We start from the raw sequence: 27913 nt of genomic DNA, 5'->3' as shown, positions 1-27913 counted from the left end.
TGTTGTCCAACAGAGTGACAGTTAGACATATACACATTCTTAATATTCTTTTCCCTCATGACGTGTCATATTAAATATAGTATGATAGGAAATAAAGTTCTCTGTTCTATACAGTAGGACACTGTGGATCTCTATATTAAAAAGCTTCCATCTTCTAACACCAACCTCCCACTTCATCCCTCCCCATTCCCCCTACCCCTTGACAACCCAGAGTCTGATCTCTACTGGACGTCATTCTTTCAAAAAATAAAAAAGTGTATAATTACGTTCCAGTGTTCTTAGTTTCTCTTGTACAAGAAACTGAAACAGCCATAGGTACACATACCTCCCCTCCCTTTTGACCCTCCCTCCCACACACCCTATCTTCCCCCTCTAAGTAGTCACAGAGCACAAACGGAGCTCCTTGTGCCACAGGAAACCCTTTTTTTCTTAAAACATACAGTACAGTCAGTGGCCCCCTGGGATCTGGCTCTGCTGCACCACAGGCAGTGCCCCGACCCACCCTGCCCTGGCAGAGCAGCACTTCTGCTGACATGCAGAGCTGACCTCGCCACTGGAAGGTTATAGAGAATCTCTGTGGAGAAGGGCCACAGCTGCGGCTGGGATTCATGAAGTTTCCAATGGGATCAGAACTGGGAAAGAAACTCAGATCCCATCCATCCAGGATACTGGATACAGTCACAACGTTGGGCCAAAAAAGAGTTTGCTGGGCCATCTCTGCAGGCCTACCTAAGGTGTTACCAGCAGCCGATTTGTTTCTAATATTCTGCAACCATCTCTGCAGCTGCATTTCACGGAAGGCAGCCACAAGTTTGGGGACATCTCTCCACGGGGATTTTCTTGTGGTCCAGTGGCTAAGACTCCACGCCTCCACTGCAGGGTGGAGTTCCAATTCCTGCAGGGGGAACTAAGGTCCCATACGCTCTGCCACGTATCAAAAACAAAACAAACAAACAAAAAAAACCCCACAAAACATAGAAATGTCGCTCCCTGCAGTTCATGGGGTTGCTGAGAGTCGGACACGACTGAGCGACTTCACTTTCACTTTTCACTTTCATGCAGTGGAGAAGGAAACGGCAACCCACTCCAGCGTTCTTGCCGGGAGAATCCCAGGGACGGGGGAGCCTGGTGGGAGGCTGTCTATGGGGTCGATCAGAGTCGGACACGGCTGCAGGGACTCAGCAGCAGCAGACCCCCTCCCTCCTCCTGAGGAGTCTTTCCAGATTTGCGAGATGTTTGTGTCTCCACATCTTGTCATTTCCTTCAAATCCAGTAAATTCCATAAATATCTTCCAGTTAATTTCTGGAAACTAATGTCAGATTGCACAAGTTCTTATTGGTGGCTGTTAAAAAAAAAAAAGGAAGAGTTCGTTTATATTCTTGGAAGACAAGAGTATCCAGTGACTCCGCCCTGGGAGAGCACTCCCAGAGGCGTTTCCACCTGCCCCCAGGGCTCGGCGCTAGCTGCACACCACAGCCCATCACCTGGCAGCCCTTGTGCAGCTCAGACGGTCCTGAAGGAGGGACCAAGCCCAGAGGCCAGGAGGCCGTCTGGCTACAACCTGCTGCGTCTCCTTACACGTCTGCTCCTCACTCATTACTGGGGCCAGTGAGCTTAAGGAGAAGGAGCCAGGGAAACTCAGGTAAGTCAGAAGCCTTGCGGGTGCAGCATACATGGGCATCTGCCCTGCCCTGCCACCCAGAGACGTGCTATGAGGGACTTGGGAAGGGTAGGCCTCCTGGTGAGAGTGCTGGACCAGGTTGGGGCGTGAGATCCTGGGCAAGGTTTGTAGCCTCTCTGAGCTTTGGGTGGTCATGTTTTATATCTGTGTGATGGCATAGTCTCCCAGGGCTGTTAAAATAAGATTATAAAAAGCACCCGGCAGCAAGCATGTGCTCGATAAACCTTGACTCTTGTGGACTCCTGTGCCAGTGAACACACAGCAACCCAGCCAGTGGGAACCCGCTAATCTACGGTCAGATAAGAATTCCCATCATGACTCGTGTTTTTTCTTAAAAGCAAGAATGTAGGGACTTCCCAGGTGGTCCAATAGTTGGGACTTCTTAATGCAGGGGGTGCAGGTTCGACATCTGATCGGAAACTAAGATCCCACATACCTTGTGGCCAAAACATCAAAAACATAAAACGGAAGTAATATTGTAAGAAATTCAAAAAAGACTTTAGAGACGGTCCACATAAAAAAAAACACAAAATACCCCCACAAATGTATAATAAAATTAAACCAACATTCTATCTTTTCCTGATGGACCCCACAAAATTTCTATTTGACGAATAAGTGTTGCTTTAATGTCACTGGTGAATGTGAAAAGGTGGATCTTCAGACCACAAGAAAGCTCGCTAAGCTTCTCCTTTCTCAAAGACAAAGACATTAGGCCCTGGCATTCTGCCCACCTTGACCCTCCCAGTGTCCCCCACGGACACCAGCCGGGGATCCCAACTTCTGCATTTTACTTGTCTCAGGTCCCTTGGAGAATCGGAGAAGCCCTCAAGCCGGCTCCTTGAGACGATGCGGAAGTGTGCCCGACTCACGGGCCCCACAGTGTCAGGAGTCCTCAAGCCGCAGGCTTGTGCCACGACCGAGCCGCAGGGGCCCAGCATCTCCTCTCAGGTGCCCCTTCCCTCAATGCCTGCCCTCGCCCAGCCTTTGGGCTCCTCATCACACCCTTGAGCTCCGCCCCGGGGCCACGGGGCAGGTACTGCTCAGCTGGCAAACCCTCTTCATGTCATCCAGCTGGGACACCGTGCAGGATGGGAATGCTCCCTTCCCGCTGAACACGGCTCACACAGCCACGCCGGGACAATTCACCCCCTTCATGGGATCGAGCCCCCGCACCCGCACCCGGCCCCGAAACCGCAGCACCTTCTCCAGATGCCATGTGCCACTCTGCTGACCCCTCAGGAGGCTGCAGGGTCCAGCACCAGGGGGGTGAGCATCCTCAGTCCTACTGTTTCCCAGCCATGGGGCCCAGGATACACCCTGAGCCTTGGCCCCACCTCGGTCCACGTCCCCTCAGACAGCAGGTTGTGCTGGGGACCATAGAGGGTTGAATGTGTCCCCTGCCCAGAGATGCTGAAGTAGTCCCAGACCCGGGACCATGACCGTATTTGGAAACTGCGTCCTCCTCCATGACAGTCAAGCTGGGATCACTAGGGTGGGCCCTCACCCCACAGGACTGGACTCCCCATAAAGAGGGGAAACCAGACAGGGCCTGGGACAGGGAGAAGGTCTCCAAGGATGAAGATGGAGACGGGGTGCTTCTCCAGCCAAGGCACCTCGCAGACTCCAGAGACCACCAGGAGTGGGGAGAGGCCGCCCCAGATTCTGCCTAGAGCCCTCGGCAGGACCGGACCCCGCCCACAACTTGATCTGAGACTTCCAGCCTCCAGGAAGGACCATGTGGTTCTTGCTGTTTAGTCGCTAAGTCGTCTCTGACTCTCTGAGACCCCATGGACTGCAGCACGCCAGGCCTCCCTGTCCATCACCAACTCCCGGAGTTCACTCAAACTCATGTCCATTGAGTCAGTGATGCCATCCAGCCATCTCATCCTCTGTTGTCCCCTTGTCCTCCTGCCTTCAGTCTTTCCCAGCATCAGGGTCTTTTCCAATGAGTCAGTTCTTCGCATCAGGTGCACAAAGTATCGGAGTTTCAGCTTCAGCATCAGTGCTTCCAATCAACACCCAGGACTGATCTCCTTTAGAATGGACTGGTTGGATCTCCTTGCAATCCAAGGGACTCTCAAGAGTCTTCTCCAACACCACAATCAAAAGCATCAATTCTTCAGCGCTCAGCTTTCTTTGGACTTCCCTGGTGGCTCAGACGGTAAAGCGTCTGTCTATGATATGGGAGACCCAGGTTCAATTCCTGGGTTGGGAAGATCCCTTGGAGAAGGAAATGGCAATCCACTCCAGTACTCTTGCCTGGAAAATCCCATGGACAGAGGAGCCTGATAGGCTACAGTCCATGGGGTCGCGAAGAGTCAGACACAACTGAGCGACTTCACGTTCATGTTCAGCTTTCTTTATAGTCCAACTCTCACATCCATACATGACTACTGGAAAAACCATAGCTTTGACTGGATGGACTTTTGCTGGCAAAGTCTCTGATTTTTAATACACTGTCTAGGTTGGTCATAACTTTTCTTCCAAGGAGCAATGTCCTTTAATTTATTGGCTGCAGTCACCATCTGCAGTGATTTTGGAGCACCCCCAAATAAAAGTCTGTCACTGTTTCCATTGTTTCCCCATCTATTTGCCAGGAAGTGATGGGACCAGATGCCATGATCTTCGTTTTCTGAATGTTGAGTTTTAAGCCAACTATTTCACTCTCCTCTTTCACTTTCATCAAGAGGCTCTGTAGTTCTTTGCTTTCTGCTCTAAGGGTGGTGTCATCTGCGTATCTGAGGTTATTGATATTTCTCCTGGCAATCTTGATTCCAGCTTGTGCTTCTTCCAGCCCAGCGTTTCTCATGATGTACTCTGCATAGAAGTTAAATAAGCAGGATGACAATATACAGCCTTGACGTACTCCTTTTCCTATTTGGAACCAGTCTGTTGTTCCATGTCCAGTTCTAACTGTTGCTTGCTGACCTGCATACAGATTTCTCAGGAGGCAGGTCAGGTGGTCTGGTATTTCCATCTCCTTCAGAATTTTCCAGTTTCTTGTGATCCACACAGGCAAAGGCTTTGGCATAGTCAATAACTAGAAGTGGTTGTTTTTCTGATATTCTCTTGCTTTTTCAATGATCCAACAGATGTTGGCAATTTGCCCTCTGGTTCCTCTGCCTTTCCTGAATCCAGCTTGAACATCTGGAAGTTCACGGTTCATTTACTGCTGAAGCCTGGCTTAGACAATTTTGAACATTACTTTGCTAGTGTGTGAGATGAGTGCAATTGTGTGGTAGTTTGAGCCTTCTTTGGCATTGCCTTTCTTTGGGATTGGAATGAAAACTGACCTTTTCCAATCCTGTGCCACTGCTGAGTTTTCCAAATTTGCTGGCATATTGAGTGCAGCACTTTCACAGCATCATCTTTTAGGATGTGAAATAGCTCAACTGGAATTCCATCACCTCAACTAGCTTTGTTCATAGTGATGCTTCCTAAGGCCTACTTGACCTCACATTCCAGGATATCTGGCTCTAGGTGAGTCATCACACCATCGTGATTATCTGGGTCATGAAGATCTTTTTTGTATAGTTCTTCTGTGTATTCTTGCCACTTCTTCTTAATATCTTCTGCTTCTGTTAGGTCCATACCATTTCTGTCCTTGATTGTGCCCATCTTTATATCAAAATTTCCCTTGGTATCTCTAATTTTCTTGAAGACATCTCTAGTCTTTCCCATTCTATTGTTTTCCTCTATTTCTTTGCACTGATCACTGAGGAAGGCTTTCTTATGTCTCCTTGCTATTCTTTAGAATTAAGCATTCAAATGGATATATCTTTCCTTTTCTCCTTTGTCTTTCACTTCTTTTCACAGCTATTTGTAAGCCTTCTCAGACAACCATTTTGCCTTTCTGCATTTCTTTTCCTTGGGATGGGCTTGATCACTGTGTCTTATACAATGTCACCAACCTGTGTCCATAATTCTTCAGGCACTCTGTCTATCAGATCTAATCCCTTGAATCTATTTGTCACTTCCACTGTATAATTATAAGGGATTTGATTTAGGTCATACCTGAATGGTCTAGTGGTTTTCCCTAATTTCTTTAGTTTAAGTCTGAATTTGGCCATAAGGAGCTCATGATCTGAGCCACGGTCACCTCCCGGTCTTGTTTTTGGTGACTCTATAGAGCTTTTCCATCTTTGGCTGCAAAGAATATAAACAATCTGATTTTGTTATTGACCATCTGGTGATGTCCACGTGTAGAGCCCTCTCCTGTGTTGTTGCAAGAGGGTGTTTGCTATGAACAGTGCGTTCTCTTGGCAAAACTCTATTAGTCTTTGCCCTGCTTCATTCTGTATTCCAAGGCCAAATTTGCCTGTTACTCCAGGTGTTTCTTGACTGCCTACTTTTGCATTCCAGTCCCCTATAATGAGAAGGACAGCTTTTTGGGTGTTAGTTCCAGAAGGTCTTGTAGGTCTTCATACAACCGTTCAGCTTCTTCAGCATTGCCGGTTGGGGCATAGACCTGGACTACCATGATATTGAATGTTTGCCTTGGAAACGAACAGAGATCATTCTGTCGTTTTTGAGATTGTACCCAAGTACTGCATTTCAGACTCTTGTTGACTATGATGGCTACTCCATTTCTTCTAAGGGACTCTTGCCCACAGTAGTAGATATAGTGGTCATCTGAGTTAAATTCACCCATTCCAGTCCATTTTAGTTCGCTGATTCCTAAAATGTCGACATTCACTCTGGCCATCTCCTGTTTGACCACTTCCAATTTGCCTTGATTCATGGACCTAACATCCCAGGTTCCTGAGCGAAAGGGCTCTTTACAGCATCGGACTTTCCTTCCATCACCAGGCACGTCCACAGCTGGGTGTTGTTTTCGCTTTGGCTCCATCTCCTCATTCTTGCTGGAGTTATTTCTCCACTGATCTCCAGTAGCATATTGGGCACCTACTGACGTGGGGAGTTCATCTTTCAATGTCCTATCTTTTTGCCTTCTCATACTATTCATGGGGTTCTCAAGGCAAGAATACTGAAGTGGTTTGCCGTTCGCTTCTCCAGTGGACCATGTTTTGTCAGAACTCTCCACCGTGACCCGTCTGTCCTAGGTGGCCCTACACGGCATGGCTCATAGTTTCATTGAGTTAGACAAGGCTGTGGTCCATGTAACTAGATTGGTTAGTTTTCTGTGCTTGTGGTTTTCAGTCTGTCTACCCTCTCTTGGAGAAGGACAAGAGGCTTATGGAAGCTTCCTGATGGGAGAGACTGAATGAGGGGGAAACTGGGTCTTGTTCTGATGGGCAGGGCTGTGCTCAGTGAACCTTTAATCCAATTTTCTGTTGATGGGCAGGGCTGTGTTCCCTCCCTGTTATCTGACCTGAGGCCATGGACTGCAGCATGCCAGGCTTCACTGTCCCTCACCAACTCCCGGAGCTTGCTCAAACTCATGTCCATCAGGTTGGTGATCCCATCCAACCATCTCTTCCTCTGCCGTCCCCTTCTCCTCCTGCCTTCAATCTTTCCCAGCATCAGGGTCTTTTCCAGTGAGTCAGTTCTTCATATCAGGAGGCCAAAGTATTAGAGTTTCAGCTTCAGCATCAGTCCTTGCAATGAATATTCAAGGTTGATTTCCTTTAGGATGGACTGATTGGATCTCCTTGCTGTTCAAGGGACACTAAAGAGTCTTCTCTAGCACCACAGTTTGAAAGCATCAGTTCTCCCAAACTCTCTTCTTTTTATGGTCCAACACTCACATCTGTACGTAACTACTGGAAACATCAGAGCTTTTACTACACTGGCCTTTGTTGCCAAAGTGACGTGTCTGCTTTTTAGTATGTTGTCTAGGTTAGCTTTTCTTCCAAGGAGCAAGCGTCTTTTAATTTCATGGCTACTGCCACTGTCCACAGTGATACTGGAGCCCAGGAAAACAAAGTCTGTCCCTGTTTCCACTGTTTCCCCATCTATTTGCCATGAAATGATGGGATCAGATACCATGATCTTAGTTTTCTGAATGTTGAGTTTTAAGCCAACTTTTTCACTCTCCTCTATCACCCTCATCAAGAGGCTTTTTAGTTCCTCTTCACTTTCTGCCATTAGAGTGGTATCATCTGCATATCTAAGGTTGTTCATATTTGTCCCTGAACCCTTGATTTCAGCTTGTGATTCTTCCGGTCCAGCATTTCACATGATGTTAAACTCTGTGCAGAAGTTAAATAGGCAGGGTGATGCTATAGAGCCTTCACATACCTTTTTCCCAATTTTTAAACCATCTGTTGTTCCATGTCCAGTTCTAACTGTTGCTTTTGCCCTGCATACAGGTTTCTCAGGAGGCAGCTCAGGAGGTCTGGTATTCCCATGCAGGACCATGAGACTATAATCTGTGTTTGAACACCCACTCCCTGCCCGGGTGTGGGGTGGGTACAGCAGCCCAGGAGACTGAGGCGGGAACTCGGCAGGAGCCCCGCACACAGGCCTGCCTCAGCGAGCGCCCCGCCACATGGCGGGGCCCTGGTTCACACTCAACCGGACGGTCCGCGCACCTGCTTCTAGCCAGCAACTGAGGGGGATGGCTCCGCCTGGCCCGGTGGTCCTGGGGCCTCGAGCATTCGGGTCTGGTCTCCTGGTTCTCCTGGGGTTGCTAGACTTCCATTGGCCACCTGCAGCGGCTCAGCACCTGGAGGGCCCTCGGAGGTCAGCCGGGCTGAGTTCCCCACCGACTCTTGGCTGGTGTTCTCAGCTGGGGCTAGTGGGCCCATCTCGAGGTCGTTGGACTGACTGGCTCCTGGGGACTAAAGGATAAAGACATTCCTTCTGGTGACAGGAGCCTGCAGGCCAAGCCATTCTCAAGCCATTTTAGGGAACAAATGTACTGTCTGACAGGTAAGCAAGCGTGTGCAGTTTTAGAGAGGAGCACTGCCGGGGTCAGGTTCCTCTCTGCCACCAGCTTCTGGGGGTCCCACGTCAACCTATGGGGGAGCTGGATGGTGATCCCCAAAGATACATTCACATCCTCACCCCTAGAACTTGGGAGAGGGCCTATGTAGAAAGTGTCTGTGCAGCCGAGGTTCCACTGCATAAGACAGGTACCTGTATTCCGAGACCAGCGTCCTTACAAGGAGAGACTCAGAGATACAGGCTCACAGCGGGAGAGGCCGAGGGAAGATCGCCGGAAGTAGAGAGGTCACCCACCAACCGAGCAGCGACTGGTATGTTCAGCCCCCACTAGGAGCAGCAAGGAAGGACCCTCCCCCAGAGCACCCAGGGGACCACCCCACCAACCCCTGATTTCAGATTGCTGACTTCCAGAACTGTGGGAACAGTAAGTGCCGCATGTTTTAAGTCCCCCTCTATCGGGATCTGTCTGCAGCCCCAGGCACCCACAGGACGCCCCCGTCCCCTTTGCTTCAGCAGAATTCAAGTGATCCAGAACAGATGTTCCAGGGCCCAGACTCCACCACACAGGTCAGGTGTGGACGCAAGTGGGAAGGCCTGGGGCTGCCCCGCCCACCCTGGGATGTGTCCTGGGGCTCCCCTGGACAAATCCCCGGGCAATACTTACAGAGCCACTTAGCTTATTTCGATGTCCTGCAGATCAAAAAGGAGAGAGAAATGAAAACAAATCATATTAACTATTATAGTGACATCTGTGAGCGAGAGGAAGTACTTTAAATTTACAAAAAAGAAAGTGTATTTACAGTTACAGCAAAAAAAAAAAAAAAAGACTGGAACATCTGTGCAGCTGGGAAAACAGGAGGGGAAGACACTCACTCATAAGCCTCCCCAGCAGGCAGGGCCGCCTCCCCCAGGACCCCCTTGGCTGGAGCTGCACCAGGTTCTCCCTGCTTCCAGGCCCAGGGCGCCCGGGACACCCTGTGTCCAGCAGCTGACCTAGGATTCTGGCCTCAAGCCCTGTGTGTCGGGAGGCACACAGCAGGTGGCTCTGAGCTCACACACACGTGAGGCCCCAAGTTAGAATGTGAACTGATCTGTATTTTATACCTGAGGCTCCTGCTCGGTAACACCGACCCCACACCCCTTCTCTGAGCTCCTGATGCTCTTGTTGACCTAGCTTCCTCCAGGTCAACATGACTCGGACCAACCTGTTCTTCTGTAGACAACAAAAGCAGCAATGACGATGACGACGATGGCGACGATGGCGACGATGATGGGAATGCAAACCTCCGCACTCACACCCAGGCAGGTCCATGACGATCCCGGGTGTCCTGGAAGGAGGCAACACAGAGGATGTGGTCACAGGGTCAGGCATCCTTTCCTCACCCGAGTGACCTACTATCTCAGGAGTGGGGGCAGCACCGATGTGCTCCAAACCCCCACAGGATCCTTCTCTGTCGCTGACGGTCGCCAGGACCTCCCCAGCGGGAGGCAGCCAGGCTCATCCTTCCTGCTCACACAGAACCCTGGGCTCAGAGGCCGTGGGGTTTCTCACTCTGGTCCCTCGAAGCAGCAGCAGGGCTGACCTGCCAGCAGGGCAGCAAGAGGCCCTGAGTCCCGGGATGCGGCTGAGGGGAGAGTGGGGGCAGCTGCAGATACACCCCTGGGCCAGCAGGCGGCAGAGCCTGGAGGAGACTGGGGGGGCAGGTGCCCGTCTTCCCAGCACCCGGGCTGGGCCGCGCTGGCCAAGGGGCAGGGTAGGGCAGGGCCCGCCCCGGGGAGACGCGTGGCAGGAGCACCGGGGTGTCTCCTCACTCTGCTGAGCTCCCAGCACCCACCCGAGCTGCGGCCACACAGACACTGGGCGCAGCGCAGGCCCGTCAGCGCTGGGGACGCTCGGCCGCCCTGATGTGATGTGTCACCAAGGGCCGAGCAGGAAGGAGCACGTCGTCCACGCAGCCCCCTCACTCTGCTTAAAGGCTTTCCTTTATTCTCAGAGCAGCCCTTCCTCATTCTGCCTTAGTTCTGGTGTTAAGACAGCCTTTAAAAGCGTCTGCAGGTCATAGAGGGAACCTACCTCAAGACAACAATGGCCACTGCAAAAACTCACAGCAAACATCACACTCACTGCGAAAAGATGAACGCGTTTCCTCTAAGACCAGGAACAGACAAGGATACCCACTCTCTCCGCTAGTAGTCAACATCGTCTTAGAAGTCCTCACCACAGCAAACAGAGAAGAAAAAGAAATAATGGAATCCAAATTGGAGAAGAGGTGAAACTGTCCTTGTTTGCAGAGGACATGGCACTAAACACAGAAAACCCTAAGATGCTGCAGAAAACTACTAGAGCTCATCAACGAATCTGGTAACGTTGCAGGAGACAAAATCAATACACTGAAATCTCTTGCATCCCAACACACCCACAGTGAAAGAATAGGAAAAGAAATCAAGGAAACAATCCCATTTACCACCCCATTAAGAAGAATACAATACCGAGGAATAAACCTACCTAAGGAGGCAAAAGATCTATCCTCTGGAAACTACAATATCCCGAGGAAAGAAATAGAAGATGACCAAACCAGATGGAGAGATATCCCATGTTCTTGGATCGGAAGGTGGAACATTGTGAACACGACTGTCTTACTCAAAGCCATCTACAAACTCAATGCAAGCCCTATCAAATCATCAATGGCAGTTTTCACAGAATCAGGACAAAACAAGTCTACAATTTGTATGGAAACACAGTAGACCCCAAATTGCCACAGCAATCGTGAGAAAGAGAAATGGAGCTGGAGGAATCAGGCTCCCTGAGTTAGACTATACTGAAAAGCTACAGTCATCAAAACAGGATGGCACTCACACAAAAACGGAAACAGAGACCCATGGAGCAGCACAGAAAGTCCAGAGAAAAACCCAGGCACCTATGGTCAGCTAGTTCAGTTCAGTTCAGTCGCTCAGTCGTATCCGACTCTTTGCAACCCCATAAATCACGCCAGGCCTCCCTGTCCATCACCAACTCCCAGAGTTCACTCAGATTCACGTCCATCCCTCTGACCAAAAGGGCAAAAATACACAGTGGAGAAAAGACAATCTCTCTAAAAAGGGGTGAAGGGAAAACTGGACAGTTAGACATGAAAGAACGAAAGTAGAACACTCTGTAACACTGTTCATAACAATAAACCCAAAATGGACTAAAGACCCAAATGTAAGGCTGAGTGCTATGAAATTCTCATGGGAAAACATAGGCAGAAGAGGCGTTGAGAAACATCCCAGAAAGATCTTTTCTGATGCACCTCCTAGAATAATAAAAACAACAACAAACAAATGGGACCTAGTTAAACTTAAAAGCTTTTCATAGCAAAGGAAGCTATAGGCAAAATGAAAAGACAGCCTTCAGAACCAAAGACAATATTTGCAAAGAAAGTAACAGACGAGGGATTACTCTCCAAAATATACAAACAGCTTATGCAGTCAGCACCAAAAAAAACCAACCAAACCAATCTAAAAATGGGTGGAAGATCTAAATAGACATTTCTCCGTGGAAGACATACAGATGCTAAAAGGTACACGAAAAGACGCTCGACATCGCTAATTACTGGAGAAACACAAATCAAAACTACGGTCAACTATCATTCCTCACCATTCAGAACGGTCATCACCAAAAACTCTACCAACAGTAAATGCAGCAGAGGGCATGGACAAACGGGAATCCGCCTCCACTCATCGTGGGGATGCATATCCGCGGACACAGCCACTGTGGAGAACAGTGTAGAGGTTCCTTAAAAAGCTACGAAGAGAACTCTCATATGAGCCAGTAATCCCATTTCTGGGCACATATCCAGAGAAAACTCCTAATTTGAAAAGATACATGCACCCCAATTCTCATAGCATGAGTATCCACAATAGCCTAGTCATGAAGGCAACATAAATGTCCATCAGCAGGCGCCTGGATAAAGAAAAGCAGGGCACATACTTAAAATGGAATATTACTCAGCCACTAACAAGAACAAAATAATGCTATTTACAGGAATACAGATGGACCGAGACTGTCACACTGCGTGAAGTAAGTCAGACAGAGAAGAAGAAATGTTGGATGACATCCCTTATTCATGGAATCTAAAAAACGATACAAACGAACTCACTTACAACACAGGAACAGACACACAATGAACTCATGGTTGCTGGGGGGTGGGGGGTAAGACAGAAGAGGAGGGATAGTTAGGGAGTCTGGGAGCAACATGTATACACTGCTATAATTTAAAATGGAACCAACAGGTCCCACTGAACAGCACAGAGAAATGTGCTCACTATTACACGGCAGCCTGGATGGGAGGGGACTTTGGGAGAGAATCTGTTAGTCGCTGAGTCGTGTCCAACTTTTTGTGACCCCATGGACTGTAGCCCATCAGGCTCCTCTGCCCACAGCATTCTCCAGGCAAGGGCACTGGAGTGGGGTGCCATCTCCGTCTCCACTGGGGGAGAATGGACGCAGGTATATGTATGGCCGAGTCCCTCTGCGGTCCACCTGAAACTGTGATGCCGACAAAGCTCCGTCTAGTCAGAGCTGCGGCTTTCCCAGTGCTCAGGTACAGATGTGCGCGTTGGACCATAAAGAAAGCTGTGCACTGAAGAACTGATGCTTCTCAACTGTGCTGTTGGAGGAGACTCTTGAGAGTCCCCTGGTCTGAAAGGAGAGCCAACCAGTCCATCCTAAAGGAAATCAGTCCTGAATAGTCACTGGAAGGACAGATGCTGACGCTGAAGCTCCCAAAACTTTAGCCACCTGATGCGAAGAACTGACTCCGTAGAAAAGACCCTGATGCTGGGAAAGACTGAAGGCGGGAGGAGAAGGGGACAACAGAGGATGAGATGGTTGGATGGCATCACCGACTCAATGGACATGAGTTTGAGCAAGCTCTGGGAGATGGTGATGGACAGGGAAGCCTGGCGTGATGCAGTCCATGGGGTTGCAAAGAGTTGGACACAACTGAGCAGCGGAACTGGCCTGAACATGATAATCGACTATGCTCCAACACGGGTTCCCAGGTTCACAGAGGTAAGGAATCCACCTGCCAAAGTAAGAGATCTGGGTTCGATCCCTTGGTCGGGAAGATCCCAGGGAGAAGGAAATGGAAACCCACTCCAGTATTCTTGCCTGGGAAATCTCATGGACAGAGGAGCTTGGTGGACTGCAGTCCACGGGGTCGCACAGCACTGGACATGACTTAGTAACTGAGCACGCACACGTGCATACGCCAACATTAAACGGAAAGTTACAGAAACAAACAAACGAGGAAGGATGACGAGGATGAGGCACACACACTATGGAATGTTACTCGGCCACTGAAAGGACATAGCAATGCCGTTTGCAGCAACACGGACAGATAGAGAGACTGTCATACTGAGTGACGTCAGTAAGAAAAAGACAGTTATATGCTATCACCTGAACGTAAAATCTAAACGATGGTTACAAATGAACTTATCTACAAAACAGAAGTAAAGTTACCAATGCAAAATCCAGCTGCTAGTTACCAGTATCTGTGCGTTTGTGTGGGCATGTGGCGGGGGGGCAGGGATGAACTGGGGGATTGTGAACGACACACACACACTGGTATATGTAAAACAGATAACTAGTAAGGATCTGCTTCGTAACACAGGGAACCCCACTCAGTACTCTGTAATGATCTATATGGGAAAATAAGCTAAAAAAGAGGGGATATAGGGTTTCGCTGGCAGTACACTGGGTAAGAATCAAGTCTGCTGACAAATGGGACGCAGGTTCCATCCCTGCTCCGGGAAGATTCCACATGCCGTAGGCTAACTAAACCCGTGTATCACAACTTCTGAAGCCCGAGTGCCCTAGAGCCTGCACTCGGCAAGAAGAGACACTACTGCGAGGAAGCCCGCACACCACCTTTAGAGAGTAGCCCCGCTCTTTGCAACTAGAGAAAGTCCGCATGCAGCAAAGAAGACGCAGCACAGCCAGAAAAGTAAATAAACGATCTTTTTTAAAAAAGAGTCGATATATGTGTAACCGATTCACTTTGCTGTACCCCTGAAACTAACACAACACTCTAATTCAACTGTACTCCAATAAAAAGCAAAGCACTTTTCTGTTGTTCAAATCAGAGGGAAATTAAGGAGCTTGTTTTAAAATGTAAACGTATATGCTGAGTACAAGGACGGTCTGATGACCTTAGGGAAGGAGACAAGGGGGACTCTGGCTCCAAGGAGAAGGCCAGCGGGAAGGCGGCACGGACCCTGGAACAGAGACGCCCGGTGGCCACTGTGCTCACTACGACCCGGTATCACTCAGGGCGGGGAAGAGACTGGATTCAAAGCACGATGCGGTGTCGTCCGTGTGTGCAGTGGAAAAAACCCCTCACACCACACAGACACCACTGCGGTCCTGCACAGTGATAAAGAGAAGCTTCCGGCAGGTCATGAGACAGAACACCTTCTCCAGCTGAGCAAAGGTTTCTCCCTCAGGACAGGAAGAGCACCAACGCTGGCGGAAAACAGCCACAAACCTGACCTTGTTAGAAGGAAGGACCTTTGTCCACAAGAGGCCCAGACACCCGACACAAAGAGCTTGTGTCCCACGTTTACAAATAATTATCAGTGTTTCCAGATAAGCATCAAAAATGAGAAAATAAAAACCCAGACAGCCAACATAAAAATGGGCAAGACTTCAGCAGAGACCTGGATGAACCCAGAGATGATCACACAAAGTGATGTCAGCGAGACAAATACCCCGTGACACCACGTATCCAAGGAATCCAAAATATGACGCAAGTGAACTCACTCTGGAAACAAAGGCAGACCCACAGATTCAAACACAAACTTACGGTTACCAAAGAAGTGGTGGGAGAAGCATAAACTAGGAGTTAGAGATGAAGACACACACATCACCGTGTACAAAGCAGAACAGCGACAAGGTCCCACTGTGTAGCGTAAGGAACTGTATTTAGGATCCTGCGATAAGAACCATAGTGGAAAGGGATATGAAACAGGATATGTATGTGTATATTTATTGCTGTTGTTCAGTCGCTCAGTCGTGTCCAGCTCTTCGGACCTGTGGACTGAAGCGCACCAGGCTTCCCTGTCCTTCACCATCTCCTGGAGCTTGCTCAAACTCGTGTCCGCCGAGTCAGTGATGCCATCCAGCCATCTCGTCCTCTGTCGACCCCTTGGTCTCCTGCCCTCAATCCTTCCCAGCATCAGGGTCTTTTCCAAGGAGTCAGGTTTTCTCATCAGGTGGCCAAAGTATTGGGGCTTCACCTTCAGCATCAGTCCTTCCAATGAATATTCAGGACTGATTTCCTTCAGGATTGACTGGTTGGATCTCCTTGCAGACCAGGGGACTCTCAAGAGTCTTCTCCAACACCACAGTTCAAAAGCATCAATTCTTCGGCTCAGCCTTCTTTTCAGTCTAACATTCACATCCATAAATGTCTATGAGAAAAACCACAGCTTTGACTATATATGTGTATACATATATTTATGGGGCTTCCCAGGTGGTGCTGAGTGAGTGGAAGTCGCTCGGTTGTGTCCAACTATGGACTGTAAACTCCATGGCATTCTCTAGGCCAGGATACTGGAGTCGGTAGCCCTTCCCTTCTCCAGCGGATCTTCCTGACCCAGGAATGGAAGCGAGGTCCCCTGCATTGCAGGCGGATTCTTTACCAGCTGAGCCGTGAGGAAGCAGCTGGCACTAGGGGTGAAGAACCCGCCTGCCAGTACAGGGGATGGAAGAGACGCGGGTCGTCCCTCGGTTGGGAAGAGGGCATGGCAACCCACTGCAATATTCTTGCCTGGGAGAATCCCATGGACAGAGTCGCCTGACAAGCCACAGTCCATGGGGTCGCAAAGAGTCGGACACGACTGAAGCGGCTTAGCACACACACACGTACATGTCTGTGTGTGTGTATACCTGAACCACTTTACACCAGTGTAAATCACCAAGACTTCAATTTAAGAAAAGAAAAGGAAAACAGTCTTGCACAGATTTGCACAGATACTCAGTAGTCGAGCATCAACTCTGCTGGGGGCGTGCACCCAGCTCACATTCCTAAGTCCCATCTGAGGCCGCACCAAGCAGGGAAGCGGCCGGGTGCTGGGATGCCAGGAAGGACAGGTCTCACAGAGCGGTCAGTCCCTTCCACCTGCTACCTGGTCAAGCCTGGTGAGCCCAGACTGAGCCCACACGCCCAGAACTCAAGGGACAAGGACAGGGAAGCCATAACTGGTCCACAAGGATCCTGTTCACTCAAGACAGGAGTCTACGAACGATGACCCACGGCCCACAGCCCACTTTCATGAACAAAGTTTCCTGACACACAGCCAGCACCTCTGATCACAGCCTCTGGCTCCTTTCATTACAGCAGCAGAGATGAGTTCCGACAACAGGGACTTTGGGACCCTCAGAGCCTCAGCCTTTCGCCTTTACGGATTTAAGGGATGGAATCGGGCCCTTACCTGACTCTGGATTTAAGGCACAAATTGCATTGCTTGTGGCAGTGCAGGGTTGAAGGGTGGCGCCGTCTCCACACCTGAGAGAATAAAGAAATTGTGAGTATCATTTCCCCTCGCTCGGGCCGGCCCAGAGAATCTTACTCACCACCCACCAGTCAGGGGTTAGAGGGACCAACCCAGCCTCCTCGGCAGGCCCATGAGAAGTGCGGCATGTGCCGGGATGTCTGGCCCACACTGGATCAATGAGAATAAAACTTAGGAATCTCTGATAGATGGGGGAAGTGCCCCCGTCTCTGTCCCCGGATAGAGCTCTGTGTGTGGCCACGAGGACTGGACCTGCCGTGGCCGTACCTCTACCGGGAGGGAAAGCAGCCTGAGATGAAGCTCGTGGAGAAGGGGACAAGCCAGAGCTGATCAACCCAGACCTGGAGGCTGTCCTTGCTTTGGACCTGGCCGGTTCCTGAGCCAACAGTGCCAGCTGGTCTGAGTGGTATTTAAGAATCTACAAATGCAGGTGATTTTGCAAGTGGCTTTACCACTGTGAGAGTCTTCCTCAAAGTCTGCTCCAAATCTAAGCACACCGGGAACCACAGAAGGCAACCGGATGTGGAAACAGGGTCTCTGTAGATGTAATCCTTTAGGAGGAGGTCACACCGGATCAGGGTGGGCCTCAGTCAGTGAGCAGCATCCTCACAAGAGGGAAGATGTATGCAGAGAGACAGAAGCCACGTGAAGACGCTGAGAGAGCGCACGGGAGACCATCCCTGGAAGGCGGAAGCAGAGACTGAAGCGAAGCATCCACAAGCCGAGGCGCCAGGCGGCGGCAAAGCTGCGGAAGCGTGAGATTCCTCCCGAGAGCCCATGGAGGGAGCCTGGCCCTGCGGAAACCTTGATTCCGACTTCCAGTCTCCAGAACTGTGAAAGGATACATTTTCTTGTTTTTCAAAAGCCTCCGGTCGCGGTGCTTTGCAACATCAGGGGCAGAAAACACTCACTGGCCATCCCCCCTGGGCCGGGCCTGGGGGCGGCCCCTGCCTACAGCTCCCCTCCCCCGGACGTCCCGCGGCTCCACCCTCTGTCCCGCCCTCCCCGCCTCCGCTCTAGGGCCCTGTCTCCTGCTGCCTCTCTGTCCCCCGTGCGCCCATCACTGCACACGTGTTGGGGTGCTCTCCACCACTGCTGGGGCCCAGGCCTGCAATACGACCCCACAGGCCACAGCGGGGCTCACAGTCACACATGAATGAGGGAATCAAAGGAGGGAGAAATGGGTGAGCAGTGACTCCAGTTCACCCCCACATGGAAACCTGCAGGTGACTCGTCTGCCTTAATCCTCAGGGCTCCTCAGTGGGGCTGGTGTTACCATTAGCCCCATTGCACAGATGGGAAAACAGAGGCTCCGGCCAGGGGGTGGCTGAGTGAGTGACCCACAACCAAACAGGTGAGCGGAGAAGAGAACGCCCGCCCAGGCCTGCTGGCCGGCTCCCAGCGCTGGGTGGCACCTTGTGCACCGGAAGCAGCTTTCTGTGCAGTCCTCGGAGTCACAGTAGAACTGGCCCAGCTGGCACTGGCACTCCTGGTCGCTGGTCGTGGAGCAGAGCTTCACCACTTCCTGATCTGCTGGGGGCGGGCCAAGGGTCAGTCACCGGGGCCTGGACTCTGTCCTGCCCCCCGGCCACGTCCAGGTCCAGTCACAGGCTCAGCACATGCACCCACCTCCAGACCTCCCCCCTGCCGTCTGGGTGTCTGAGGAGGAGCTGCGGGTGCCCCGGCAATCTGGGGTGGGGGCAGAGGGCCACCTGCTCAGATACACTCCAAATCAACCTGTCTGCTCGTTTCCCCGGGAAGATCACAATAGCCCTACTCGGTGTGGACCGAGAACAGTCTCTCCCAGCATCGCTGGGGGGTTCCGCCCTTCCACCTGCGAAGGGCTGGGTCCTGGGGCCCCACCCACATCTCACGTCTATGCGGCTGTTTCCACAGGGCCAACTCTCTGCCCCCACGTGAGTGTCACTCCGCCTCACTGTCTCTGCTCAGAGCCGAATACGAGGAGCAGCTAGGGTGCTATCCTGCTTTTCATCTTCCAGGAAAGAAGGGAGCTGTTCCAGCAGGTGTGAGCACAGCAAGGTCATGACAACTCCTGCTGCGGGGCTTTACCTTTTTATTTGATTTATGCGTTTGTTTCTGGCTGGGCGGCTCTTGCCCCCTGTATGCCCACTCTCTCTAGTTGTGGCGAGCGGGCGCTACTCTTTGTTGTGGCTTCTCATTGTGGTGACTTCTCTTCCTGCAGGGCATGGGCCTAGGGGCTGTGGGCACAGTGGCTGTGGCCCACAGGCGCAGCTGCTCTGTGGCACGCGTGATCTTCGAAAAACAGGGGATGAACCTGTGTGCCCTGCATCAGCAGGTCATTCTTAACCGCTGGACCACCAGGGGAGTCTCATATCTTTACCTCTTAAAAATAGAAACTGTATCAGTTCAAAGTCTATGGCAAGATGAACTGATTTACACATTGATGCACTGAAATTTTCACTGGGAATGCACAGAATCTAAGCACCATTCCAGGAAAACCTGATCCTTATACAACACCAAATGAGTTCCCTGGTGGTCCAGTGGTTAAGACTGGAAGCTTTCACTTCCAGGGCCCAAGTTCAACTCCTGGTTGGGAACTAAGATGTTGCAAGCCACACAGCATGGCCCCAACGAAAGAAAAACAAAACCCTGAGCCTTCTTGTTTACTATATTGTGGTATTTCTCTCTGTATTTATATTTCATTAAAGGTGGTTTTTCACATATATATTTATACATGTTTTGCTAGATTTAGTCCAATTTTTTTTTTTTTTTTTTTTGCCAATGCAAGTGGTATTTTTAAATTACACTTCAAGGGTGGTGGAGGGGAGGCTGAAGAGGAAGGGGACATAAACATACACTTAGCTGATTCACATTTTTGTGCGGCAGAAACTAACGCAACATTGCAAAGCAATTACTCTCCAATTAAAGATAAATAAAATGGAAAATTACCTATTTAAACACTGTCATCAATACCCAGAGATAGAAGAACTTCTGTGTACCGTACTGATGCTCAGCAAGTCTGAAATCCTAATGACTTGCAGCTGCTTCTTTAGGCAACACACACGCTCCCTGATGATGGCTCCCGCCGCGCTCCTCTGGGACCACTCATTGCCCCTGGGGAGGTTCCCATGAGCTGGGTCAACAGGGCATGTGAGCCGGACTGCCGCCACTTACCCTCTCGGCACTGGGCACACGGCACGCATCGAGGCTCTTCACTGGGATGAGCTCTGAAAGTTCCAGATGGGCAAGGCGAGCAGGCTCCGATGTGGTGGTCCTGGTCTATGTGTGTGCTTACGTAGTAGCCTGCGTGAGATGGGACACGGAAGGGAGGTGGGCACCCCGCCCAGTCTCTAAGGCCTCAGCTGGAGGAGGTCTTGAGGCACCTGGAGACCAGACCCCCCGCACAGTACCCCCAACCCACCCCGGCCTCCTGGGAACAGCTGGTCTGATCCCAGGCCACAGGTGTCCGTCCCAGAGACCAGGGGCCTAAATCACCCCCCAGCTTTTACCGATGCCCTGCAGCACCTGGACGCTGGAGCAAGGTCACAAGACTTCAAGTCAGACCAACGGCGTCCCTTTGTTCCCTACACGTGGTTCCTGTAGGTGTGCGTGTGAATGCAGAGACGTGTGTGTACGAATGTCTGTAGTGTGTGTACAGGTGGGTGGGCTGGGGAGTGTGGGGAGGGTACAGGGCTATGGGTCCAGGTACCAGGTGCTTGGGCTCTGAGCCACAGGCCCCTGGAAGGCACAGGTTCCTGGACGAGATGCATGGTGTGTGCAGGTGCGTGCGGGGAGGGGGGATGCTCTTGGTGAGGGGACAGCTGCCCCTCACAGAGGGGGCAGGGAAGGGACTTTGCTGATCACATGGGCGTGTGTCTGTGTGTCTGGATGGGGTTCAGGGTGCTGGTGGCTGCCAAGGACAGACTCTCCCCCGCCTCAGACAGCCAGGTTCTCCCCGGAGGCTGCCCCCAGCTCTGCTCAAAGGGTCCCCGACCTCCCCTCTCCCAAGCAGGAAGTCTTCCCTGGAAAGCTCTGGAAATCGCCCCAGACTCACCAGGCGGGCAGACTCTGCTGCAGGAATCGTTGCCTAGGACCTCATATTCGCCTGGGTTACAAAAGGTCTTCTCCGTCGCCATCATCACCTTCAATGAGAGAGGGGACACGGGCATTTTCAGAAGATTTTTTCCCTCCTGATGGGAGCAAACACTGACACCCCTGAGCAGGGAGTGTCAGCTCCCCCGGGGTGCGGCTTCCCTCGGGAGGGGACGTCGGCGGGCAGGCTCGGGCTGGGGACTTTCCTCGGGCTCCCTGCTGCTCCACTCGTGGTACGGAGCAGGGCTGTGTGGGGAACACGCTCTTTCACCCCAAATGCGTGTGGATCTGTTGACACCTCCGTGGCTGATGTCTGTTCCCTATGCCTGGTCAGAAGTAGACCCTTTGTGGTCGTGATCCTTTGGAGTTTCCTGAGTCTTTGATTTTCTTCTAGCATACAGTTCCTGTTCTCAGCAGCTGCACACAGACTTTGTCAAGAGAGGCCACTGTCTGTGTGTTGGGAACAGGGATCTGAGCGTCTGTGTCTGAATGCGCACACAGGAGCCCGTCAATTACAAGGTCCCAGGAACTGCACATCTGTACCATTTTCTATCCTGGGCGACTTCTTGGCTTTGAGGTGTATTGAGCTCTCGTACCACGTCTATGGACTCCAGATTCCGTCGTGTGATCACATCATTCTCCGCTTTCTGTGTTCTGAGGAGCTCCTGTTCATATACGGTTTCATGTTTGTTTCTGAAGGACAGTTGAGCCCCAATTGTTCGCTGAATTCTGTTTTTGAACTTGCCTACATGCTGAAATGTGTTCGTTACCACAGCGTCGAGACCCCTGATGCCTTCCTGGACGTACACAGGAGGGCAAGAGTCCCTTCTCAACACATTCTGGAAACACAGGTCCAGTTGGGTCCACCCAGGTGCTGCTGCCTTCCTCTGCCAGCTCGCAGCGTAAAGTATAGCCTTTCTGCACCTGGTTTTCATGTCTTTGGTTGGTGATCTTGACATTTAAAATGGTCCCCTCGGGTCCAAAGGCTAAGACTTTGCATTTCCACTACATGGGGGGGGAGGGGGCGCATGTACTATCCCTGGCTGAGGAACTAAGATCAAGCACGCCGCGTGCCTCGGCAAAAAAAGAAAGAAAAGCAAGGTCTCCTAGCCAGTCTCACCTGGTGTTCTGAAGGACAGAAGCTGCGATGTGTCTACATGTGTAGAAAAAAGGCATCTTAAAGAAACTTCGTACAGGCAGGCCATACAGTGCCACTGGCCGTGAGTTCCCAGTTAGTGAATTAAGTATATATTAAATCAGGTGTCTTTAAACAGAAACACATGTAAAGGGAGATTATATATTGACAGGTTGGTGGAGGACAAACAGATGGATGTGAGACTTGGACCATAAAGAAGAATTGACGCTGTCACATTGCGGGGCTGGAGAAGACTCTTGAGAAGCCCTTGGACAGGAAAGAGATAAACCAGTGCATCCTACTGAAAATCAACCCTGACTACCCTTTGGAAGGACTGTTGTTGAAGCTGAAGCTCCAATACTTTGGCCCCCAGACGGGAAGGGCTGATTCACTGGAAAAGACCCTGATGTTGGGAAAGATGGAGGGCAGGAGGAGAAGGGGACGACAGAGGATGAGATGGTTGGATGGCATCACCGACTCAACGGACACGAGTTTGAGCAAGCTCAGGGGATAGTGAAGGACAGGGAGGCCTGGTGTGCTGCAGTCCATGGGGTTGCAAAGACTTGGACACGACTTAGCGCCTGAACAACAATGAATGAAAATACTGAAACCACAAGCAAGGGTGAGCGGATCAGTGGGTACAGGGGGAAGAAATGAATACGGGTGTTTCTTTTCATCTACAGTTTTACCTAGAGATTTGTGTTTACAAGTTAAACAAAATGGGATAAATCCCTACAATGGACTATTATGGATGAGCCTTGAAAAACATGAATGGCTCTTGAAATCCTTCTACTAAGTAAAAGAAGTCAGTCATAAAGCTCGTGCATTATATGACTTCATTCGTATGAGACATTTAGAATCGGGAAGCTAGGAACTAGAGACGGAGTAGACTGGCGGCTGCTCAGGGCGAGGGCAGAAGGGGAAATGTGCTTGGTCACTCAGTCGCGTGGGGCTCTCTGCGACCCCAAGGACTGTAGCCCGCCAGGCTCCTCTGTCCATGGGACTCTCCAGGCAAGAATGCTGGAGAGGGTTGCCATGGCCTTCTCCAGAGATATTCCCAACCCAGGGGTCGAACTGAGGTTTCCCTCATTGCAGGCAGATTCTTTACCTTTTGAGCCACCAGGGAAACAAAATGGGGAGACAGAGGTTGAGTAAAAAAAAGGGATTTCTTTTTGAGGGGAAAAATGTTCTAAAATAGACTGTGGTGATGGTTACACAGACCATGAAAATACTAACAACAAAAAAAGACCTATTTAAAGGGGTGAAATCGTATGACGTGTGCATTACTTTTCACGTACTTTCATCTCGCTAGTTCCTTGGGGCCGCCTTGGGGCCTCCCTGCAGCGCACGGGCTTTCTCCGGCCAGTTCACGCTCGTCCCGTTGCAGCAGCGTCTCTCCTTGCAGAGCACAGGCTCTGGAGCTCGGGCTCAGTAACGTGGCGCTCAGGCTGAGCTTCCCTGTGGCATGTGGAGCCTCCCGAGCTCAGGGATCGAACAGGCGTCCCCTGCATTGCAAGGTGGACCCTTAACCACTGCACCACCAGGGAAGCCCTGATATGTGAATTATTTCTCAAGAAAGCTGATTTTTAAAAGTTAAATAGAAAAGGATAAAGAGAGGCTTAGGCAAGACTCCCACTCTACTCAAGGTCTTCAGTGGGACACTGGGAAAAATCTGACGGTGGTCTGCAGACCCACCAACACCAGCTCCCCGCCCCCTCCCATTTTCAGCAAAAGTATCACAAGGCGCTCAAAGAAACGGGAAAGCATGGGCTATTCAGAGGAAAAAACAAACCTGATAGAAACCATTCCTGAGCAAGACCAGACGGCAGAGTTACTAAGCAAAACTCTACAGCGACTGTCTTAAAGATGTTCAAGAGCTAAAGGAACAGGGACAAAGTCAGCGGAGTAATATAGGAACAAGGCAAGGAGATCAGTAAAGACAGAGGAAACTGGAAAGGAAGCTAACAAGAAAACCTGGAGTGAGACAGCGCAGCAGCTGAGACGGACAGTTCACTCCAAAGGATACGTGAGCAGGCAAAAGACAGGGTCAGAGAACATGAAGGCAAGACATTTGATAACCAAAAGAAATAAAGACTTAAAAACTAAACATCACTTAGAGTACTTGCAGCACCCTGTCAGGGGAGCCAACATATGAGCTGTGAGGCCCCAGGAGGGAGAGGGAGGGAGAAGAAGTGGGCAGAGAGATTATTACAAGAAATAATGGCCTGCTGCTGCTGCTAAATCACTTCTGTCGTGTTCGACTCTGTGCGACCCCATAGATGGCAGCCCACCAGGCTCCCCCGTCCCTGGGATTCTCCAAGCAAGAACACTGGAGTGGGTTGCCGTTTCCTTCTCCAATGCAGGAAAGTGAAAAGTGAAAGTGAAGTCGCTCAGTTGTGTCTGACTCTTAGCGACCCCATGGACTGCAGCCTACCAGGCTCCTCCGTCCATAGCATTTTCCAGGCAAGAGTACTGGAGTGGGGTGCCATCGCCTTCTCTGAAATAAGGGCCTAAAACATCCTAAATTTGATATAGGATTTAAATCTAAGAGGCTAATCAAACTCTCAGTAGGATGCATTCAAAGAGAGTCACATTGAAACATATAATCAAACTGTCCAAAGACAGAAAATTTTGAAATCAGCAAGACAGAAATGATAGGAATCTTCAATCAGATTACTAGATGTCCCATCAGACACCACGGATTCAAGGTGGCAATATGCTTGATACATTCAAGATGCTAAAAAAACGAAACAAAAACACTGTTCCCTGGAATTCTATGTCCAGCAATACTGGGAGTTTGCTGATATGCAGCCTGCCCTGGAAGAAATGCTAAAGTGAGTCTGGCTGAAACAAAAGGACACCACACAGTAAGTCAAGGCCACACGAAAAGAAAAAGGGTAAACAGCGAGATATTATGAAAGGCAGTGTTATAATATTGGTGGGTTCAACGTTTATCTCCCACACAATTTTTTTTTTGGTGACCCTCATTGTTCCCTGGTGTATGTGCAAGCCCAGCTCTCTGCAACCCTATGGACTGCAGCCCACCAGGCTCCTCCGTCCTTGGGATTTCCAGGCAAGAATACTGGAGCGGGTTGCTGTTTCCTCCTCCAAGGGTTCTTCCCGACCCAGAGATCGAACCCAAGTCATCTCCGGCACTGGCAGGCAGATTCTTTACCACTGAGACACCTGGGAAGCCCCACTCTCCTACACATTTTAAAGGCAAATGCATAAAACAATTATTCGTCTGTTTTATGCACAGAACATAAATATGTCATTTTGTGACATTAAAAAATTGTTAGCAATCAAAAATAAATTTAGCAAAATTACAGGGTACAAGACCAACACAAGAGATTAAATGCATTTTAATACACTGACAGGGAACAATTAAGAGAAATGAAGAAACTTAACCCATTTCCTATAGCATGAAAATAAATAAAACGGTGAAAAGTGAACAGAAGCAAGGTGAGAGATGGAAACAGAGAAGGACAGACAGTCCTTCAAGAAACCGTGAAGAAGTGTAAGGACGCCCTGTGCTCAGTGGCTGGAAGACTCCACACTGTGTAGATGTCAGCACCATGCCGCCTGATTGACAGATTCAACAGAATCCCTTTCAAAATCCCAATGAATGTTTTTTGCACAAACGAAAATCCACACAGAAATTCATACGGAGTCTCAAGGGACCCACAGTAGCCAAAAGGGTCTTGAAAAAAAAGAAAGTTAGAGAACTTAGACTTCTTGATTTTGAAACTTACTGCAAAGATACAATAATCCAAACAGTTAGCTAGTTGCTAAGTCGTGTCCGACTCCGTGACCCCATGGACTGTAGCCCACCAGGCTCCTCTGTCCATGGGATTTACCAGGCAAGGATACTGGAGTGGGTTTCCATTTAGATACTTGCATAAGACAAATATCTGGAATAGAACAGAGTCCGAAACAAGCCCTCACATATGTGGTCAAGTGATTTTTGACAAGAGTGCCAAGAACATTTCATGGGGAAAGAACAGTCTTTAGAGGAAATGGTATTGAGAAAACCAGACACCTGTGTGCAAACAAATGGAGCTAGACCCTTGTTGTTGTTCAGTCGCTCAGTCAGGTCCGACTCTCTGTGACCCCATGGACTGCAGCACGCCAGGCTTCCCTGTCCTTCACCATCTTCTGGAGCTTGCTCAAATTCATGTCCATTGAGTCAGTGATGCGACCCCATGGACTATACAGCCCATGGAATTCTCCAACCCAGAATACTGGAGTGGGTAGTCTTTCCCTTCTCCAGGGGATCCTCCCAACTCAAGAATCAAACCCAGGTCTCCCACACTGCAGGCAGATTCTTTACCAGCTGAGTCACAAGGGGAGCACAATCAAACATAAAATTTTTAAACAAAAGATCTCACTATAAACACTGCTGGAAGAAAACCTAGGAGAAAACAGGAAGCACAGTCATAGAGGACAAACTGATCAACTGGGTTTCATCAAAACAGAAAATTTCTACAGAAGATACGGTTAGGAGAATGACGAGACCAGCCACAAATTCGGACAAAACCTTCAAAAAGGGTATATCTGATCAAAGCTTTATATCCAAAGCACATGAAGAGTACTTAAAACTGAAGAATCAGGGAAAAAAAAAAAACTTAAGAAAATGAGCAAAAGATTAAAACAGATACTTCACCAAGAAAGATTTATCACTGGCCAATGGGCAGAAGAAAAGGCACCGAAGCATCTCCCCTGGGGCCAGAGCACAATGGAGTCCGCAAAAGACGCAAGCTAGAGCTTTTAAACTTCTGCTCGCTGTGCAGAGGTCCTGACTAGTCTGGTTTCCGCTGCCTCAACGCCGTTCCACCGCAAACCATGCGCTCACCTCCGCCGGGCTTTCCCCCCCACCCCGCCCCCGCCCCCGGGCTGCCCCCCGCCCCCCCCGCCCCCCGCCCCCCCCGCGCTTCGCCCCGCCCCCCCCGCGCTTCGCCCCGCCCCCCCCGCCCCCCCCCGCGCTTCCCCCCCCCCCCCCCGCGCTTCGCCCCGCCCCCCCACCCCACCCCCCCCAGCGTCCCCTTCTCCTCCAGCGCCCCCCGTTCCCCTCTCCGCCGGGCTTCCCCGCAGCGCCCCCTTCTCCAGCGCCCCCGTTCCCCTCTCCGCCGGTCTCCTCGGCGCCCGCTCGTCCCCCACCGCCCCGCGCCCATTCGCCGGCCCCCACCTCGCCCCGCCGTTTCTCCGCCAGCGCCCTCAGCACCCCCCGGCAGGCAGAGCGGGTACAGCAGGCTGCACCGGGCATGGGGCTCAGGACGGGGAAGATTCCCCGCTGGGCATCTGGGTGCGGGGTGTTACCGGTTTCCCTTCTGATGAAACTCACGCTTCATCCAAGTTTCTCCTCTAGGGTCCCCCTGCCGGTGCCAGCCTCACTGGGGCGCGCGCCCCGGCACAGCGTCCTCCCGGGATCCGCGGGTCCTCCCACCGCGAGCCCCGCCGCCCAGGCCCCGGCCCCGCCATTGCCGTCCCACCTGATTCGTGAGCAGGAGCAAGAACACCACAGCGTGCACGAGCTAGAAGAACACACCGCGCATCCAGACCTCGGCAACGCTGCCGAGGACCGTGCGGCGACCCATTTAAGGCAGACCTGAGCACCGCC

General features: G+C 50.7%; 1 protein-coding gene across 1 annotated transcript; it reads right to left on the bottom strand.

Annotated features, from left to right (window-relative positions):
- Window positions 1-220: 220 nt before the first annotated feature.
- LOC105605978 (tumor necrosis factor receptor superfamily member 26-like) lies at window positions 221-27890 on the bottom strand. Its single transcript, XM_042237964.2, has 10 exons — window positions 27876-27890; window positions 27786-27827; window positions 21124-21211; window positions 20244-20372; window positions 18503-18617; window positions 17007-17080; window positions 9737-9859; window positions 9196-9221; window positions 8161-8425; window positions 221-1343 (listed from the first exon to the last, which is right to left on the bottom strand). The coding sequence occupies exons 1-9, from the start codon at window positions 27888-27890 to the stop codon at window positions 8183-8185; spliced, it is 855 nt and encodes a 284-aa protein (XP_042093898.1). The 3' UTR covers window positions 221-1343; window positions 8161-8182.
- Between the last annotated feature and the right edge of the window lie 23 nt (window positions 27891-27913).

The sequence above is a fragment of the Ovis aries genome, chromosome 21 (assembly GCF_016772045.2).
Source record: "Ovis aries strain OAR_USU_Benz2616 breed Rambouillet chromosome 21, ARS-UI_Ramb_v3.0, whole genome shotgun sequence".
Classification (NCBI taxonomy): Eukaryota; Metazoa; Chordata; class Mammalia; order Artiodactyla; family Bovidae; genus Ovis; species Ovis aries.
This window is presented reverse-complemented; position numbering and strand designations above follow the sequence as displayed.